Here is a 21,611-nt window from a genome sequence, read left to right as displayed (position 1 = left end):
ATCCAAAAAGTTTTTAATGAATTAAAATAAAGTAAAAAATAGCCTAACAAGTGTAATTACTTTGTAATTTAATTCTTTATGGGCATCTTAAATTAGATTTCCGTTTGTAATAAATTCAATAATGTAAAAAATTACTTAAACATATAATATAAAAAAAGTTTTGTTTTTAAAAAAATAATTTACCTAATTTATTAAGAAACACTTCTTTATATATTCTTTTCAATAATAGATTTAGAACAAAGTAGCGACTGCAATCACAAAGTCAGTCCCACTGAAAATTATCCACAAGAAACGATATCAAGAAAAAAGAAAAAGAAGAGGCGTGAAAACGAACATGCGAGATTACGATATATGTTCTCAAAACTGATTCTGATTCTACCGCTCATCAATCAAGGCCGTTTCAACATAACGAAACAAACATCATCTTCCACAGCGCGAATTGGCATCGAAATGTAAGAGAAGATCCTTGCGTGTCTTGTATCGTTCCTCTTCTTTACTCGACGGCTTAAATCAGATTTCTGATGCATTGCCTGGAACAAGAGTGGCTGTATCGGCCTGCCGATATAGGCGTTAAATCGATATGTCACGATATATTGATTTATAGCCCAGTACTACTCTGCATATAAACAACTTAAACTCATGTATAAAATCTATTGTGCAGAGAAGTTTTTAAAAGCCGGCAAAATGAAACAAATTTAGATTTCTTTAAATTGTTATTTGCCTACCACTTTAAATATTTTGGAAAGTTATATTTATCTGTATCAAGCTCCAACTCATCCACTTTCTTCAAACATTAAAGTCTGGAATATATTCTATTAATTTCATAGCTTTATTTTAATATTGCTAACTTCAATTTTACTAATACTATTTTCGTAGATAAGTATTTTCAGTTACTTCTTACTACAAGAACAAATTTTTTTTTATTATAAAGCTCAGGTCAGTAATTTAGTGTAAAAAAATTTTGCACTCTGTTCTGTTAAAATAGATTATATAAATATGAAAAAAGGTTTAATTATATTATATTGTAATTTAATTGAGTGATTTTATGGAGAACTTCATTATGTAAACCATCAATCCTTGTTATGAAGTAAATATGATCCCAAATTAATAAAATAAATTAAAAGTGGTAGTAAGATTTTCTTTCCTCTTAACAATATTCCTTCATAAACAATAGGAAAAAGTATGGCACATAGTTGCCAATTTGTGCACTCTCATGGGAGATATATTTCTATGGTAATGTAACTAAATTTTGCCAATACTGCCAACATTTGTTTATTGCTATCATTTATAAACATAAATACATAATTATCAGATTACTTATTTGTTTTACTAATTTATATATCCTGATGGTTAAACACATACATAACACATATGCAAAGAACCAAAAAATGAAATTTTTTTTTGTTGAAATGAATAATAGAAATAGTGATAATTAGTTGCTACATAGAAAAAAATAGCTTTGCTTTGTTAGCATTCAAAATGTATGCATTGTTTTTTTCAATATTTAATTCAAAACATTAAAACAGCTGATTATGAATTATCCAGAATTTTATAGGAAAATTTTCAAATGTTTCGCCCTTTAACAATTTAACCTAATCTAGGTTTGTAAAACAGAAACCTTTAAAATTAAAAAGCAGTGCCACTATTGTAGGAAAGAACCAATTTAATGAATCTGTTGCTGAATTGCTAATGAAGACAATTGGAAGTAAACAGTCTAAGCATAAAACGAGAAACGGAAAAATATCGAATTAAAAACAGAGGACTATCTGCCAGTTTTAGAAAACAGTTTTTAATTTATAAGTTAACTCGTATGACATAATATGAAGTATAGCAATTTGGCTAGTGGGGTATCATATCAATAACATTCTATAATTTATTTTATAAGTTAGTTTTTAAACGCTTTTTTATTAGTCAGATGGAATGAAAATCTGGATTTAGGTTTAAAAAAAAACCTGAAAATTCTTAATATATAAAAATGATTATACCTTACAATCCAAAAAAATAATTTCATCATAAAAAATTAATTAATAAAAATTAATAACAATTTTTATATTTGCTTAAATTCAAAATTTATTACATATTTATCTTTGTGTTGAGGACTTATAAACTTTATGTGAAAGTATTACTGCAGTTTAACCAATCATTTAAAAGATATGAAGAGAAACATGGAATATTAACAGTGCCGGGTTACCCATTAGGCCAGAATAGGCCATGGCCTGGGGCCCCCTTAAAATGGATTTTTTGAAAATGAATTTACAAAAAACAATGATTTTTTTTTTTAAAAAAAATCAATTTCAAATATATATTAAAATTTTTTCAAAATGTTATGATTATTTTGTAGTTCTAATTTAACAAAATAAAGTAAAATTTAATTTATTATTATTATTTTTATGTTAAATATGCTTTCTTAAATGAAAAGATATATAAATACTATTATATTTAAATAAATAAAAAATATATGAGAGTAACAACTCTATCGAAGGGCCCCAAAAATTTGCATGGCCTAGGGCCCCGCGTACGCTTAATCCGGCCCTGAATATTAAAATAGCATTCATGTAAAACATTTTTGAACTGTTATTGTGGTTAAGCTTAAGGGGTTCTATGAAAGCCTGCATTTCAAAACTTCCTATTTTGTTTGTGATAAATCTGAATTTGGGGGGAAAAAAGGTATGTTTCTTTAGAAAAAGTGAGTTTTTTAATCGAAAAAAACATATTTCGTTGCGGTTACAGCTAACTGTTATACATTTTATAAGATTTGATTTCTTTGAGATATTACCAAAGCACTTTATAAAATGAAAATCTGACCAACTGTTTAAGTTATAAGGGTGATCTTTTTATTTTATTATTTTTTTTTTCTGATTGTACATCATAATAGAATCTTCTAAATGTTATTGCTATCTGTGTTCTAACTGTACTGTTATACTAAGTCTTGAGCTGCTTTTTTTTCATCAAATTAGATTGGCATAAAACTCTAATTGATGGAAGTTCTTTATCATTAAGTATAAATATATTTTTAATTCATATGTTACCATTAAAGTGTCAATGTTGAAGATCAGATATGTCTTAGAATGCATAGTTATCCCATATAATAACTGATCAATTCAGTTGAAGTGTATAAAACATTCATAATTTTTCAATTGTTTGTGATTTTATTACAAATAGATCTTTTACTTACGTATCCTGTTTTGTTTTGATGTATCTCGAATTTCTGGTGCATTAAGTTAAATGTAATAATTTAAATTATGTTAAATAAATTATTAATATGATGCAACTCATTTTATGAATATTATATATTTCAGATGTACCATGTTTAACATCAGATGACTTAATTCCACTCTTAGCTTTTGTAATTGTCCAATCTCGTCCTCAGTATTTCATCAGTAATCTTCAATATGTTCAAAATTTTTGCTGGGAGAATTCTCCAGCTGACAAGCTCAGGTAATATAATTGTTTTTTTTTTCTTTTCATTTTATTTATATTCTAGACTTCTATTTATACTAATATAAATATTTAAATTTCTGTCTGAACATACTATGGTTTTTTTTTTTTTTAAGCAAAAGTGGTTAAAAGCAAAAATAATTTTTTACTTGATATAAAAAATTAAGTACTACCAGTTTTATCATGTAGGTGTTTCCCATGTATGGACCACTTTTTGTACATTAATGCGTTCAGATCCAGTTTAATTCAATTTTTTGCGAACATTGTGGAAAACACTATTTTTTTATTTATATATACATTAACCAAACCTTAGCCTGTATAAAACTGCANTAAGTACTACCAGTTTTATCATGTAGGTGTTTCCCATGTATGGACCACTTTTTGTACATTAATGCGTTCAGTGGAAATGGAATAACTATTTTTTTATTTATATATACATTAACCAAACCTTAGCCTGTATAAAACTGCAATTGAAATTTCTTTAAAGATTATATTTTTACAATTTGAGAAATGTATGCCAAAAAGTGAAAGTATACTGGGTAATTCAAAATGTGATTAAAAACGGCTCTAACTATTTAATGAAAAAGAATTTATCAATAAAATTAGAAGGTATTTCAAAATTTTGTATGCATGCGTCACAGATTTTCTATGTGACTTCCCTTGGTCACACGGACAACATCTAGGCCTTTTCACGCCATACATCCTGAAGCATTTGTGCAGTCACTGACACAAGCGTATTAATTGTGCAATTGCTGTATGAGTTTAATTTTGTACGGTTTCAGTTGCAACCTCTGTCTGAGAACACACCATACTAATAATCTTAGTTGCATTTGTAGCTGCCTTCTTACGTCATTTTTTGTGGGCTTCTGCCTTGAGATAACAGAATGACAATTGTTAAATTCTTGCACGCAGAATGCTTTCTGCATGGGACTCGCCATTTTCACTAATGAACTCGCGGATGCACAGAATTCCGATTACAAGGATGAGATTTTTCCGCATTTTAGCAGATTTCCACTTTTGTCTCTCGAATTTCAGCCTTTTTATCAGAAACTCCGACTCTTGAAAAATTTCCTTTTTTATAAATATTCTGCTTTTTCTGAAAATTGTGTCGTTGAAATAGAAAAATTATTTCTGAATTTAAAAGACGAGCAGAAAATCCAAACTATGTAACTACCAACTCTTCCTCATTTTTACTTATTTTAGTTATTTTCTCTGATTTTACGCACAGAAAATAAGATTTCCCATATTTTCCCCCGCCTGCCAGCTAGCTCGTACTTTCGTAATTCTGTTTGCAAAATTGTCAAAAGCAAACAAATTAATAAAAACGTTTTTAAAACCACAATATTATTACCAAACATAGATTTTTGTATTTACCTGATTTAAAAGTTGTGCATTGCGATTCTTATTCACGCAATTTAAAAATTATGCATCATAACTCGTATTTACGGGATCTAAAAATTACGCATCATGATTTATTGTATTTTCGTATTTTTAAAATCCAATGTCGAGTTTCATATTCACAAGATTTAAAAGCCACATATAAAGATTCATATTCTGTCAATTTAAAATCTTATTCACACGATTTTAGAATCATGCATGTGATTCATATTCATACCATTTTAAAATTAATCATCGAGATTTATAATCACATGGTTTAAAATCGCGCTTTTTTTGTCAAATGTTTAGATATTATAGCTTCTACATATTATATATACAGTAGAGTCCCGATTATCCGAGCCCCGGTTATCCGAGTTTCCGCTTTAACTGAGCTATAAAATATTTCAAGGATTTTTTTTTCTAGTTTATTTTTTAAAAAAAACCGCTGAAAAATAAATCTGAATTTTATCTTCCAAACACTCAGAAAAACAAAACTCAGCTATTGGTCTGATGAAATTATCGTTAATATTGTCAATAATGATAATGAATCTAGCGAAGATGATGAAGACAGTGATTATTAAAATCAACATATAAAAATCTCTCGTACAGATGGACTAAAAGCTATCGAATGTACTATTGAATATATAGAACAACAAAAAGAGGCGATACCAGCCTTCCTGTTATCCCTAAAAAAGGCGAAACATTACTACAGAAAAGCGCCGAAGTTATGTAGAACGAAAAACGATTAAGGACTTTTTTTAAGTAAAAACTATTTAATTCTCGTAAAGTATGCTTTTTAAATGCTTTTAAGTAAGCTTTTTAATTATAATATGAATTGTATGTGGTATACTCGTATACATTTTGTGTTTCTTAAATATATTACATTTATACCTTCTCTTTTTCTTTCCGTTTTTATACTCTTCCGAGATTTAACCGACTTTTTCAGTTATTCGAGTTTGTTGTGGTCCCCATTAACTCAGATAATCGGGACTCTACTGTATATATATATATATTCATTCTAGGATTTCCTTTTTTTACTTTCTGACTACTATCACCCCTGCGATTAACTGCGCCTTATGTAAAGAAATCTTGAAGTTCCACCTACATTTTATGTTAATCTTCTCGATAAATTATTTTTCATTAAATAGTTTTAGCTATTTGTAATCGCTATATTCATTTTTAATTACCCTGTATTTAGAGAAGTTTTCCACAAAGTTTATTTAGCATTTTAAAATTTTTGTGTGTAAGTAAAGTAAAGAAGGATGCATTGTAAAACTCTTTTACATTATTTATTATTGTTGTAACAAATAAAATCGTATAAATTTTTGAATTAATATGTTATAAAATATGTTGTTAATGCTGTTGCAAAGGTTTCATACTTATGCATGTATTAATTAAGAAACTGCATGAGTTGTACCATATGGGCTATTAGCTATTCCAGAGAGTTATGCTAATTATGCACCAGTTGGTATCATGGAAACTGTAAACTAAATTCATATTCTGTAACTAAACCAAATTTGTATTTATTAGTAATTTTGTTCATTAAAAAGAAATGAATCATTAAAATAGAGCATAACATTAGGCATCAGACAGAGGTGTGCCAACTGGTGGCAGTTGTCCCCTCTGAAATTGAAGTGAGAGAGCGAATAATATGTTTCACCCCTCCTGAAATTTAAATATTCAGGAGAATAAAGTACAGTAAATTTCAATTAAAAAACAGTAAAAAAGTAAAATTTTAGTGAAAATTTTTTTTTCAACTTTGAAGCTATTTTTAATATAGAAAACTTTATATTTTTCTGAAATTCGAGTGAGGGGCGAATAATATGCTTTACCCTCGGCCAAGATTTAGTCATTCGCAAAAGTTATTAGTAAACAAGCTAAATTGGTAATTTTAGAAAAAAAGACTATTTTAAATTGATTTACTAGATTGTGTGTTCTTTTCTACTTTGAAGCTACTTTTCAAGTTGAAAATTTTATTTTACTCTAAAATAAAAGTAAGGGGGCGAAAAATGTCCTTCTGAAATTTAGACATTCACTGAAAAAATCAAGTTAAATTAGTAAAATTGGGAATGAAAAATAGAAATTTTTTTTCTTGAATTTTCAAGCAATTTTTCAAGTCGAAAACTTTATTTTTCTCTGAAATTAAAGTAAGGAAGCAAACAATGTGATCGCCCTTTCTAAAATTTTGGCATTCATGAAAATAAAGTCAAATTAAATTGGTAAGTTTTTTAACTTTAAAGTTGTTTTTGAAATTGAAAACCATATCTTCTTCTGAAATTTAATTAAAGGGGTGAATAATGTACTTGACCCTTTCTGAAATTCAGACATTCAGGAAAATAAAGTTAACTGAAATTGATAATTTTTGAAATTTTTTTTTTCAATTTTGAAATTATTTTGAAAAAGAGGACTATATTTTCTTTTGAAATTTAATTGAAGGGCGAATATAGCGTTTCCCCCTGTCGGAAATTTAGACATTCACAAAAATAAAGTCAAGCTTGATTAGCAAACTTAGAAATTGAAGAAAAACTTTTTTTCTAAACTTAGAAGTGACTTTTCAAGTAGAAAACTTTACTTTCCTCTGAAATTCAAGTAAGGAACCAAATATTGTGCTTTGCTCCTTTTGAAATTCATGAAAATAAAGTCAATATAAATTGGTGTTTTTTTTATAAGAGAAAAACTTTTTTTTTTTTGAAATTGAAAACCTTATTTTCTTCTGAAATTTAATTGAGAAGGCAAATAATGTGCTTCGCTCCTTCTGAAATTTAGACATTCAGGAAAATAAAGTGAAGTTAAATTGGAAATTTTAGAAAAAACCCTACTTTTTTTCTATTTTGAGTTTATTTTTGAAATCAGAATTTTTCTTTTACTGTGAATTTAGGGGGCAAAAATGTGCTTCACCCCTTCTGAAATTCAGACATTCGACAGCTCATTCAGACATCTTCTTAAACGAGTTGTTAAAAAAGTTTTAAGAGTATTGAAGAAAATTCATATTATATGATTCATTAATCTTTTAAAATAAAATGCTGTATGCTTTTCATATATTAGTTAAACAACACAAGAAATATGTTTATAATAAAAATATTTGTAAATTGTTTAAAATTCTTGAGAATTACTTTTTTTGAAGAGTTAATGAGAGAAAGATTATTTGCAGGGCTGATTGTGCTCTGGAAAAAAATCCGGATTTCCGGATTTTTCGCTAACAATGATCTGGAGTTTCTGGAGATCGAAGGTCCAGACGTTTCAAAAAATCATTGATCACAGAAGTTTCCGGAAGTCAAATTTTCAAGGGTGGAACTTAAAAACACAGTTTATTTTATTTGTTTGTAAGGGAGAGCCAGATACTTTATAAGCTTATATTCAGGATTAATATTCATTTTTTATCAGTAAATAGTTATTATAATCATAAACTCACAAAGGAAAGACATATTTGTAAATTTTAATTACTTCTCCTGGTCATCATAGGTATGTGTAAATGGTATAGGTATGTGTAAAATTTTAAATATATTTTAACTAAACTAAGAAATAATGAGAAAAAGGATAAAAACCTTGTTTAAATTTTTTTCTAATTTTTCATTTTAAACTGTTTTTTTTTTTTTAACTAAAGAAATTTTCCGGAATTTTGACTTGGGCTCACAATCACCCCTGTATTTGTAAATGATGTAAAATGCAGTTGTATATTTGCTGTTTCATTGCAGTTTTGGTCTAGTTACATTCCAAGCAGCCAAAGAATTTTTGATGAGTAATGAATTTGAATTTTTGAAACCACCATCAAGAAAGATGAAGAAAGAAGTATGTTGTTTATAAATATAATAATTAATATGTATTGTTTTTAAGCATATTTTTTTTATTGTAAATGGTAATTTACAGAATGTTGTCAATTTGGAGTTTAACTGAAAATTTAAGAGAATATTTTTGAATAAGTAACAAGAATGCCTTTTTGTGTATCCTAATTTTTTTTAAAATATGATTTTTAATCAGATAATGGAATTTAATTTTTTAAAGTATTTTTAAATATTTTTTTAGTTGTTGACTAACAAGAAGGCTTTCTTTATTCTATGCACTGTTTTATAATGATAAATTTAATTTGGTAAAATATACTAGATTTAAATATACATATGTTACTGTCATCATTTGAATAATTTTTGTGCTGTGTCAGGGTTTCCACTCCACAAGGAGAATATGGAAAATTTGGAAAATACAGAGAATTTAAAAATCACCTAAAATAACTGGGATAATGCTGTGAATTTTGAGTTTTTCCTTACAAACTGGGAAAATACAGGGGATTTTATTTCTTATTTTCGTCTTTTAAAAGGACTATTAAAAACAATATCTATGGGATATTTGAGGATGATATTTCAGCTATATTAAACTATTTTAGTTAGATTAGCAGTATTTCTTTTAAGTTTGTTAAACTGTTCCTTATTTCTTTAAGTTTTTCCAGTGATTAAAACTAGTATAATTAGACTAATATAAGTCTCTCAAGAGCACAGTGATTGTGTGTTTCTTCTTAATATATTGTGTATAATATGTACATTGAAAACACAGGAAAATTTTCTTCAAGATTTGAGTGAAAACCCTGCGTTTATAAATAAAGTATAGGACCCGAAATTCGGCACTCACGGGACCGACAAAATTCCGTATTTCAGAATTTGCCGAATTTCGGATCTCTTCCGGAAATTCCAATACGGCGTCCATATATTACGATAATTCAATTATGCTGTTAATTGCAGAAAAACCAATAAATTTAGCTAAGTTCCGATTGTAGATTATGATGGGGTGAATTTAAAATTGTCCCATCTTAAGAAATTTCATTAATAAAAATAATAATCTATATAATATAATCAAGGAGAAATAATTTAAGATGAAATAATCCAAATCCTCCGAAAAAGAAATTATCCTTTTTTCTTCCACGCGAGATCATTCCTCTCATTTTTTCTTGAAATAGCATTTTGTTTTAACAAAAAACGCTCAGCTCGCAAAAGAAAAAAAAAAGGAAAGAAAGAAAGCTAACAAGGAACTGCAAAAAAAGTTAACAATTAATGCTAAAAAACTAACAATGAATAACTACAAAAAAGAAGCAAACAACTAAGAAGGATAAAAAAAACAAGTCAACAATTAACAAAAAAAAGTAACAGTTAATAACAAATAAAAAGATAAATAAATCTAATAAAAAAAAAGCAAAAGGGATAGAATTCATTTTGTACACCACATGTTAGTTTCAATGTCGACAGGGTGTTGCCAATTTATGGTCAAACAGGAGAGGGAAATGTGGGGACAAACCAGTAAAGCACTTGCACAGCTGTCAAGATTGATTGATCAGTTTCTCCCAACTTGCATTTCTTTATTTTGTTCATTGGAAATGCAGATGTTTTTACTTTTCAATTTCACTTTATTTTAAACTGCTTTAGGAACAGATGTTTTGTTTGACACAGATTTATTTTTTTTTCATGCTTTTTTTCTTTTTAAAAGATAAAATATAGTTACTTACTTAAAGAGAAAAAATTCCAAATAAAAAGAGAATATGACTGTTTTTTTTCTCGTATCAATAAAAATTTCTCTAAAAAAAAAAAAAAAATTAGGCCGGATTAAGTGCCGAATTTCGGGTCCTACCGGATTAGGAGTCCCATACTGTAATTAAAAAAATGGAAAATCTATTTGTAGTTAACCTTATAACTGCAAAGCTAAAATATTTCCTATAATGGATTTAACTAAAATTAATTTGTGTTTAGAGAAAAATCCTGCTGAATTTTTCTCCTAAATCTACAATTAAAAAGATAATTCAGCAATATTAATTATGCCTAAGATTTTAACATCACAATTTTGATTCTTTATGTGAAAACTTCTCTTTATTCATTAAGTTAAAACTGTTTCAGAAACTTAAAATTCCAACTTAAAGCCTTTGTAATGCACTATAAAATTATGATTGTGGCAATAACTATGAATAATTATCTAAATAATTTTATTTTATTTTCATTTTATTTAAGTCAGGAAAAAATTGAGCTTCTTAATTATTTTAGCATTTCGTAATATATCCTTTCATTTTTTTACTAGTTATCCCTTGAAGAACTCATGGAAGTTACTGTTGAAATGCAAAATAATTCAAAACCGTCTGTAGAAACTAAGCCAAATAAACTTCAATCTCCAACTGACCATCTCTTGGAAAATGTGACAAAAATGATAGAGGCATCTACTAGAGATCTTAGAGAATGGACTATTGAAAAAGGTTTGAGTGAAGTTTTTTTTTGCTACTCAGTAGAAAACCGATTTTTTTATTGCAATAATTTATTAACAATTTTTTATGTTTTGAAAAGCTCCTTATTTTCAAAATATGTTCTTATTTTCGTATTTATGTTTGATCATTCAAAAATATTTATTTTTTTAAATCGAAACTTAAACATTTGATTTTATAATGACACAGATATTAATGAACTAAATATGACTTAAATAAATTAAAACTGTTTAACTGAAGTATTCTTTCATGTACTTTTATACACTTCATATAGTGTATAAAAGTACATGAAAGAATCATGACATTTTATTCTGTGTTAATAAATGTTATCATGGATATAAAATGTGGAAATCTGAATTTTTGTAGCTTGAAGCTACCAGATCTTTATAATAATTCAGAGATGCCAACTTACACCACTTTGTGAGAAATTTTTTTCTTGTGGCAGCAAAATTTATGTTTTGTTGTAAGAGTTTTGGTTAAATAAATTTGATTTAAAGTTAGTTTTTTCACCACTATTTATAGGTAATTCAAAAACTCATATAAAACACAATGTTTTTCAGTCGCCTCTCAGTAAGACTTTCAGAATGTGCGCAAAATTATCTAAATTTTGAAAGAGGCAGTTTTTTTAAAGACATCCCAACAAGCACACGACTTTTGGGCTAGTGAAGGGACAATGTCGGCTCACCTAAAGTGCCATTACGGAGGGTTTGAATCGCCATATCGGTTCTGTAAATAAAGTGAAATCTGGGCCAAAATGAGGGCCAGTGCATGGCAGTTCAGGCAAACTTCTGGCAATCGTTAAAGGACTGGAACTACTTTGTTGCCTCTGGATTGCTTTGCCATTTTTGCCTGTTAAATACCGGGGGGGGAATTTATTTCACAGAATAAAGAGAAAATTGCTGTAAAGGCTTTTATTGTACCTTTATGATGTCTTTTTTGCCTTTTTATAAAAAGCTGAATACGTTCACTGGCGCACGTCGTTGCCTCGCTTGCCATTAAGGCACCTTAACTGTAGGCTGATTAGAAAACGCCTATGCCGTTTTCGCCCATATTGCACCTTTATTTCAGGTGATTAGGCAAACTTCTTTGCCTTATTTACTGATGTACCACCCTTAACTCACCTCAAACTCGGTTCAATAGAAAGTTTTAATGACATCCTTGCCAGTATCACACCCTTATTTCAGATGCTTAGGCAAACTTCTTTGCCTTATTTACTGATGTACCACCCTTAACTCACTTCACACTTGGTTCAATAGAAAACTTTAATGCCGTCCTTGCCTTTATCACACGTTTATTTTAGGTGTCTCTCCATTTTTTTTTTGTTAGTTACTTGCCTTAATTAGAACTTATCGTAGCTTTTAATTTCAAAGGCTTTTTGCTGCATGTTGTTAACAACTCTTATTTAGGGAACATAAATTGTCACGAGTGTTTGTTTTACTCTGCTGATATCAGCGATAGTAATTTATTGACTTTAAGCTTTTTATATTGTAATAAAACAACAACTGTCATTACATGCATACTGTTTTATGTCAATATAAAAAACAAAATGGTGTAAAACAATTGTTTAATTTATAATCAAATATCATCCAATGAATCTTCTTGCAATAAAGTAGACTTTTCTTTATTTCATTTTAATCAATTATAAACGCAATCACTTAAAGTAGAAACATATAAAAAAGAAATTTTGATTTGAGTGTTTAAATTTTTTAGGCATAATGAGATAGATGAAATTAAGCACAAATTTTTATTCTAAAATAAAACAATGCAACTCAATAAATAAGTTATTTAAGTTTTGAAAATAATGCTTATATATTTAAAACCAACTTTTATTAATAGAAACTTGCACACAAAAGTTTATTTATCCTATAATTTTGTGTCCATTCATCAAGTCATTAATTTTATTAAATATTAGATAAACATTATATATCATAAGTAGTTTTTTTTTAAAAAAATATTTTGTACCAGTAAATAACGCATCAATTTAATAATTTTAATTATATAAAAGTGGGAATTTTAACAACAATAAAATGCTTAAAGCTTAAAATAAACCATGACCTTTAAAAAGAGTTTTATTTCCTTGAAACAAATCAATAAATCAGTATGTACACTATTTACATATTGACAAATATAATTTCTTTATCCCATTCCAGAATCTTTGCTTTTCAATGAGCCTAGTTTCCTGCAAAAAATAAAGCAATTTCATCTTCTATTGTTTTTATTTTAGCTTTCTTTAATAATAACCAAATTGCTGGTACATTATACATGTATCAGTTAACTGTAAAAAAAAAATTAACAAAAAAGTATAATTTGCTCTAAATATGAATTTTTTTAATTCTAGAAACAAAGCTTGAAAAATTTTTCTAATTCTATTAATGAGCAATTCGTAACAGCTTGAGATCGATAATTAGGAAAAGTTAATAGTACTTCTGTATTAAAAATAACCAGTATCAATTATTTAATATTATTTTATACCAATATTTATTTAAAATCCGCAATTAAATTTGTGACATCTTACTTTTAACAATTGCTACAATTACTTTTAAGGGGCATTTCAATAATTTTGAAAGGATGGCAAAGTAAATATATGTGTCTTAGCATTTATATTCAAAAATAATTTTCTGCATCAAGTATTCATTAAAATAATATATATATATATAGATAGATAGATACACATATATATATACACACACACACACACNATAGTTTTAGGAACTGCATTAGTATTTGTAGAATATGTGATGTTCTGAGCACAGACATGTCAGAAATCAGAGCAAAAAGCTAGAAAAAATATGAGAATAAAGTTGTTTTTTTTATCAGGAATTCAGAAATTTCAATATTATGAACTCGGATATTATTTAACATATTAAATAAACTATTATGCTAAAATAAATGGGGAAAAAATTTATACTTTATTTATTATTAAACCATTAGTATAAAAACTTACTTTTACTATATCTTTTCTTATCAATTTTGTATCTTTTTATCAAATAATTATAAAGCACCATGTAAGAAAAAACTTTTTAATTATCATTCATTTAAAATATATATATGATATATTGCCTTAAATATATAAAAACTTGTATTATGTTAATGGATTAAAAAATAATTATGTTCCATAAAATTTAATTACATACTAATATCATAAATTATACACAGCTAAATAATAACATTAATTAAACAATATTGAAATATAGCATTTCTATATTACAGGCAAGCGAGGGAGAGAATCATTCTTTATGGTATCACTAAAATCAAATTTAAATGTTGAATGTTTATTTTGCTTGCTAAATAAATTTGTATAAAAGCAATCAGTTCTTTCCTTTTATATTAGATACTTTGTTAATATATTTAAAGAAAAGAAGGGATATTTTTTAGTTGTTTATTGAAAACATTAATTAATAGTTAAAGGAATAGTTAAATGCTAGAAAGACTTTAATTGGTTCGGTTAATTTCAATTGGCTTAAAATATTGTCCCACATATTGTTTTGAAAAAACACAAAAACCCCAGTTTAAACAAAAAAAACAAACTGGTTTCTTTACAACCACGTGGTAACCTAAGGTAAAATATAAATTTATTTCTTACCATCCTTTTTGCTGATTTTTAAATTTTGAGTTTTTTCTTCATTATTGATTTTCCATTCTGACTCGCTATGAAAGAAAGAAAAAATTATAATTAGAATATGATAGTTGTAAAATCAGTTAAAACAAAAACAGCAAAATAACAAAACATTTCGATCCAAACAAATGAATTCGAAAAAAACAACAAACAATAAGACTTTAATTGGTTCGGTTAATTTCAATTGGCTTAAAATATTCTCCCACATATTGTTTTAGAAAAACACAAAAACCCCAGTTTAAACAAAAAACTGGTTTCTTTCCAACCACGTGGTAACCTAATGTAAAATATAAATTTATTTCTTACCATCCTTTTTGCTGATTTTTAAATTTTGAGTTTTTTCTTCATTATTGATATTCCATTCTGACTCGCTATGAAAGAAAGAAAAAATTATAATTAGAATATGATAGTTGTAAAATCAGTTAAAACAAAAACAACAAAATCAAAGCATTTAAAAAAAACTTTCTGAAATCAAATATGAAAATTAATGTAAATATTTTTATATAAGTTATGGTATATGACAATAAGTTTATTGTTTACCATTTATCTTGTTTATACCCTAAGCATGTGGTGTGTTAGAGGAACTAAATGTGAATTGGTAAATTCAATAAAACTTAGCACAAGCTTGTAGGGGAATACTTTTAGCCTTTCAGTCCAAATTTAATGTGGGCGTCAAAGTTTTTAATTTTTTTCATGCATTTTTTTAAGTAAAATATTTGCTAAAATAATAGCTTTAATACGAATATTATATGCTGGTGAAACTTAAAATGAAAAAATTATATGATATATAATATTATCATTTTAAATAAAATAACGAAAAATATTTCGTTTTTCATTTATAACCTAAAAATAATTTCTTTTAAAATTTTGTTTTCTAACTAGTTAAAAAAATAGAATGATAAAAAAGTGTTATAACAGGCATGTAATGAAAACAGAGAAAACAAATACTAAAATATCATAATGATGTAAAATTGTCAGCACATCTTTTCACCTAATTTATACATTCATAAAGCGCATTTGCCATTGAATACAAAACCTTATTAAGAAAATACTAAATAATAATATTGCAAAAATATCAATATAAAAGCTTGTATGAGTAATAAAAACACTCGTTATTAATAAAGACTGTGTTAGAGAAATACATAAAGTGAACTTAATTTTGAGCACAATTATTATTTCAACAAATTAAAATTCTTTTGCAAATCAAAAATATGTGATTTAATTTAAAAAAATATTAATATTTGAAAAAAATATGTTTCTTTAAAATTATAAGCCATTAATTATTAATTATTTTAAATTACACAAATTATTATAATGTTTCACTATGCTCTTACCTTATTTTCTGTTGATCGCTGGATTAGCATTTCTTGGATCTTTCGTCCTCTCTTTCCATAAAAGAAAAGGAAAAGGAATTAATCAGAATATGATCGTCATAAAAACAGTTAAAAATCAACAAAATCTAAACTGTTTCTAACTAATTATATTATATAATTTTTGTTAAAACCAATTTTTTGATTTAAATGAATTTAATTATGATTTAAATGAAAGAGGAGAATCATATATTAAAATTACAGCAAATATTTTTATTTTTGGTAACTGACAATAAGTTGAATGTCTACCACCTGTCTTTTTTATGCTCAATGCATGTTTTATTTTAGCATAAACTACTGATGATCTTGCTTGAAAATACTTATCATTGGAAAGGACTATAAAATTTAGTCCAGAATTGTAAGGGAACATTTAAAGGGCAGGTCTAAATCTAAAGTAAATAATTTTAATTAAGAAATTTTAACTTATTAGACATCGTTTTTGGAAGTTGGATAAAATATGTGAACTATTAAATGTTTAATAATATTTATAATAAAATTACAAAATAATAATAAGTTAAATATTTTTCAAACATAATTAAGTAGTTTTTAAAGTGAAAAATTTTCTCTTAAAATTTTTTTGATTCTAATTTAGAAAAAGAATAAGTATGTATGGGACCATGGGTGGTGTGGAAGACGTGGGAGCCAATTAGAATTAAAATAAATAGATAAATTCTAAATAAAGCTTTTGTTAGTCAGGGCTCCCTCTGAATTTTAGAAATAAAATTTCCTGATTTTTTGAGGAAAGTTACCAACAATTTCTGGATTATATATTTCCACTACACAGTTATCATAAATTAAATTTTAATTAAACAATCAATTAAAGTTACTTTTTTGTAGAAAATATGTTAAGTATACACTTTCTTAAATACAAAATTGTCGAAGGTGAAGGCTGAACAGGTATATTTTAGAATTAACAACCATATAAAAACTCAAAATAGTAAATTACGAAAAATATAAATTAGATGATATAAATTATAGATTTTGCACAATAACTGGAAAAAAAGAATTAGTAATTGTCGTTATAGATTTTATTTTTCATTGAGGACGAACAATATTTAATACAAAAAGTTTTATTTCATGAAAAATAAATTATTATACTGAAAATACTATTATCCTGAAAATATTATTATACGGTAGATGCCGCTTAATGTGATCACGGTTAATGTTATCAATCATTTAATGTTATCAAAATCACTTAGTCCTGTCCGTTTATATCAAAATACATTGAAAAATCATCGTTTATTGTAATCAAATGTTCGTTTATTGTTATCAGTTTAGGTGTAAATTTTATTTTCCTGAAATCAATAAAAGCAAGAAGGAAAACCTTTTTTTTTGTTTAAAGTGTTTCCTGAAACTTACCAAAAGTCCAAAAGGGGCTCGTATATTATCTTTTAAACACATGTTATTAGGAGGGGAGTATTTTGCCATTTTTGGTCAAGCATTGTAAAATTTTGTAGCACTGGACGATTTCAAATTCCCCGAAATCCTAAATAAAGAAAAAAGAAGACCTGCCAGTAACAAGTCAATGTTTGTCACGAGCCCTTTTTTAGAAGAACTAAACAATGTGACAGATGATGTGTCCCAGCTACTATGGGAAGGGTTTAAGGGGTGACCTTCAAAAGGGAACATTGTTTCGGGTATGTCACTTGATCTTGGCAGATTGCTTACCGAGTCACTATTGGTCAAACCATAAAATTGGGGGGGGGGGTGATAGTGGAACTGCCACATCTAAGTGTTTAAAAGACGCATGCAGAAGATTAGCATAAATTTTCACTTTACCATAGTTCATACGGTTTGTAACCTGATTTGTTTTTTATAATGGAAAGGAAATAGAGAGATCTTACTGTGAAAGAAAAGGTTGACATTTTAAATCGTTACAATAAATTGCCAAAAATGAGCCAAAGGAACGCTGCTGTTCAATTGAAAGTTTTTCAGCCGCTTTTGTGCAAAATTTTAAAAAATCTTGAAGATATCAAAAAAAAGTGCACTTTGAACGAAAATCTGAATTGTAAAAGAAATCGAGATGGAAAAGACAAAGAGGTTGAATCTGCATTGAAACTCTGGTTCACAAACGTTCGTGAAAGGGACGCTCGTGTTAATGGTCCAATTTTGCGCCAAAAAGCTGAAGATTTAGCTGCGAAATTGGGTAAAGGAAACTTCATAGCCACCGAAAGATGGTTCCACTCCTGGAAAAAGAGGCAGAACATACTCTTCCGAAGGACACATGGGGAACAAAAAGATGCCGATAATGTAGCCGCAGATCAGTGGATTAAGAAGAATAACCTAAACTTATTGCCACATATTCACTTGAAGATGTGTATAACGCTGATGAAACTGGCCTATATTTTGGTGCATTGCCTGAACACACCTACATGTTTCAGAAGGAAAGTACGCAAGGGTGTAAAACCTCCAAGGAACGCCTAACTGTGCTATGTTGCGCTAGTATGACCGGCACTAAAGAAAAACTTTTAGTGATTGGAAAAAGTAAGAAGCCCCGCTGTTTCAAAGGTGTGAAAAATCTGCCCGTCGATTATTTTGCCAACAAAACGGCGTGGATGACTACCACCATCTTTAACGAATGGCTGTTGAAATGGGACAAGCGACTAAAACGGAACATACTCCTGCTCATAGACAACTGCACTGCGCATGATGTAACTGTTTCATTAAAAAAGATAAATATCGTGTTCTTACCACCAAACACCACTTCTTTAATTCAACCGTGTGACCAGGGAATTATCCGCACCTTGAAGGCATATTACAGAAAGGAAATGCGTTCAAGGATCTTAGAAAATATGGAAGACCAAGACGCTGAAGATCTTAATGCGAATGCTCTAGCCAAAAAACAAATGTTTGGATGCCATACATTTGTTAACAATGTCATGGAATAATGTGTCGGAAAAAACAATTCGAAATTGTTTTAGTCATGGAGGATTTTGTCAACCAGAGGACAACAATGCTGCTGTGATGAAAGAAATGGAAGACGTTTTCAATCCCCCATCCGATATGAATGCTGAGGATTTTGAAGCATGGATGGAGATCGGCGAGAAGGTTGAGACTTCTACTTCGTTAACTGATGAGGACATTTGCGAAGCCGTATGTGTCAAAGATCAAGCTTTGTCACAAGATTCTGATGCCGATGATGAACCCGAAAGTGTTATCGAGGACAAAATTCTGACGCCTGCTCAGATGAGGGAGGCACTTCGATCTTACGTCTAGGTGTGCAAAACAAAGCCGACGCGGAACACTTTCATTAACATTATGATTATGAGCGATTCGTAAATGACTTGCTTCGAAAGAATGCTAAACAATCGACAATTGATGATTTCTTTTTCAGTTAATAATTAACCTTTTGTATTGTTTTGTGCAGTTCATCATTAAATATGTAAGTATACTAACTAATTCTTTTTCTTTAGTGTACATTAATTTCTGTTAAATACTATAGAGTTTTACAGCAGCAACTCCTAATTTAAAATAATTTTTATTTTAATATGTATGTAAAAAAATCATTTTTTAGCTTAAATTTTTTTCGTTTACTGTATTGTAATCAATCGGTTATTGTTATCAAATCAGATTCGTTCCGATATTATCACATTAAGCAGCGTCTACTGTACTCATAAATAAATTTTAAAAATAATACTCTAATTTCAATTTTAAAAAATCAAACCTAATTTTAAATCAAATTAGTTTTATAACAAATTTAATTTTACAACATAATAATTTTGTAACAAATTAATTCATTTTAAAACAAATTAATTCATTTTAAAACAAATTTAATCGTAAAATTAAACTTAATATAAAGATTTGAAATGTTCTTAAACATTTACAGCAATACATTAAATGCAAAAGATGGATAAAAACAACAAAATAAAAATTAGAAATACTGTCCTTCTATTTAATATGTCCTTTTGTTATTTATTTATTTAGAACAAAAATATATTATATTGAGTATCAAAACAAATAAATTATTTATAAATATATGTTGTTAATTTTTTAAAAATCACATTTTTTTTAATTTTTTAAAAATATAATATTGAATGATTTGTTAGCCAGACAATTAAAATCTTTCTACCCTTATTAAGAAAACGCATTGCTTGAAGACATTATTCTGAAAATGCTCGAAAAAAGTTTAAAAATGGAAGTGTTTAGTGGAACAATTTTTAGCATGTTTAACAACGTTATATATTTTTTAATTTAAAAAAGTCAAATCAGAAAAATATCAACATTAAAGTATAATTTAAATATAAAATAACTAATTAAAGATGAGAAAATTTAAACTCCTACTATTTATTTATTTATTTTATGGTGGTTCGAATAATATTTCAAATTACTTCTTATATCTAATCAAAGGTATTATTTGAAACAATAAGTGACACCCGCGGTTTAGATAATTCAAATTATGTTTTTTTACAGTCCTTCAAAGAAAAAAATGGCTACTGAAATGAAGTAAATTATTAAATTAATCAATGCTTCTGAAAAATGAAAGAAGCATTTGTTATTAATGCCTAAGAAATTATAAATTCTTCTTTTATTAGATAGAGTTAATTGAACTTTTATTTATTAAAAAAATCGTCTAATTCATTTTAAAACTAAACTAGCAGCTTACAGGAGAGCATAAGATGAAATAGCCAACTAAAATATTATAGTTATAAAACATAATTTCTAAAAACTTAGCAAATAAAATCAAAACAAATTAAACTAATTATAAAAAGCTATTTAATTAATAAGTAAAACAAATTTTTAAAATACATGAGCTAAAGAGAAAAAACTTGTTACTTATTTGCTCTTTTGAAGTGGAACCATTTCTATTTTTCCAAGAAAGATGGGAGACCCCTTTAGAGACTAAGGGCTATGTTTATCTCCTTTTTTACACCTTTTTCGCCAATGTGCTCCTTTCCTTTTCTCCCCCACATTCTTTTTACTTCAAGGACTTCAAACATACTTATCTGGTGACTTCAAGCAGTAATCAATATCTATTTTGAATTCTTAAAGACAATTTCTGGTCCTCATAATAAAAATTAATATGCACTAAAACCTTTTATTAACTATTAGCGATAAGCAAGCTTACTAAATTAAATAATTATTGAAGTCAAAATTCATTTGAGTACTTTTGGTAAGAAAATTTTTTAATACATATAAACTGGGAAATAATGCTTACATATATGTTTTGATTTGCGGAGTAGAAAATTAGAATATCGTTTCTTTATAATGAACAGTAAAGCTTCCATAATTAAGCACGTTTAAGTAAATAAACCATTTTTTAGTTTTCATCAGCTTTTTAAATATTTTAGTACGTAAAAAACACGTTCTGCTTTTATGAAATATTTTTATAAATAATTAAGTAACTTTAATTGGGCAAATTTATTTACATTAGCAAACTGGCTGTGTAAAATATGATATTAGCATTACAAAATTATAAATTTATAAAAAATATATATATTTTCTTCTAAAAGTCTTTCTAAGTTACTCCCCGCATTAAAAAAAATGTTTTTTGTTTATTTATGAATGCACGAAGACTGTTTTTTTTTTATATCATTCACTTACATTACTAAATTATAATTATATTTTTGGTTGAAAGCTAATG

The 21,611-nt window shown here is 27.4% G+C and overlaps 1 protein-coding gene and 1 long non-coding RNA gene across 6 annotated transcripts in view; one reads left to right on the top strand and one right to left on the bottom strand.

Moving 5' to 3' along the window:
* Window positions 1–21,611, top strand: part of LOC107452152 (ankyrin repeat domain-containing protein 27) — a 125,203-nt gene that overhangs the window by 73,449 nt on the left and 30,143 nt on the right. For 4 of the 5 annotated variants that reach the window (XM_016068467.3, XM_016068468.4, XM_016068466.3 and 1 more), the window contains 3 exons: window positions 3,300–3,438; window positions 8,511–8,604; window positions 10,867–11,038. In XM_016068467.3, coding sequence (XP_015923953.1) covers window positions 3,300–3,438; window positions 8,511–8,604; window positions 10,867–11,038 — 405 coding nt within the window. Of the gene's footprint in view, window positions 1–3,299; window positions 3,439–8,510; window positions 8,605–10,866; window positions 11,039–14,254; window positions 14,353–21,611 lie in introns of those variants that run through there. The other variant, XM_043049557.2, reaches the window with a different exon arrangement.
* Window positions 13,098–20,936, bottom strand: LOC122270791 (uncharacterized). The gene is made up of 5 exons (XR_006225995.2): window positions 20,804–20,936; window positions 15,995–16,045; window positions 14,967–15,031; window positions 14,628–14,692; window positions 13,098–13,223 (listed from the first exon to the last, which is right to left on the bottom strand). It is a non-coding gene; the product is annotated as an uncharacterized lncRNA (long non-coding RNA).

Source organism: Parasteatoda tepidariorum, chromosome X1, assembly GCF_043381705.1.
Source record: "Parasteatoda tepidariorum isolate YZ-2023 chromosome X1, CAS_Ptep_4.0, whole genome shotgun sequence".
NCBI classification, from domain to species: domain Eukaryota; kingdom Metazoa; phylum Arthropoda; class Arachnida; order Araneae; family Theridiidae; genus Parasteatoda; species Parasteatoda tepidariorum.
Note: the sequence above shows the minus strand (reverse complement) of the source record. Positions and strands in the feature narration are given on the sequence as shown.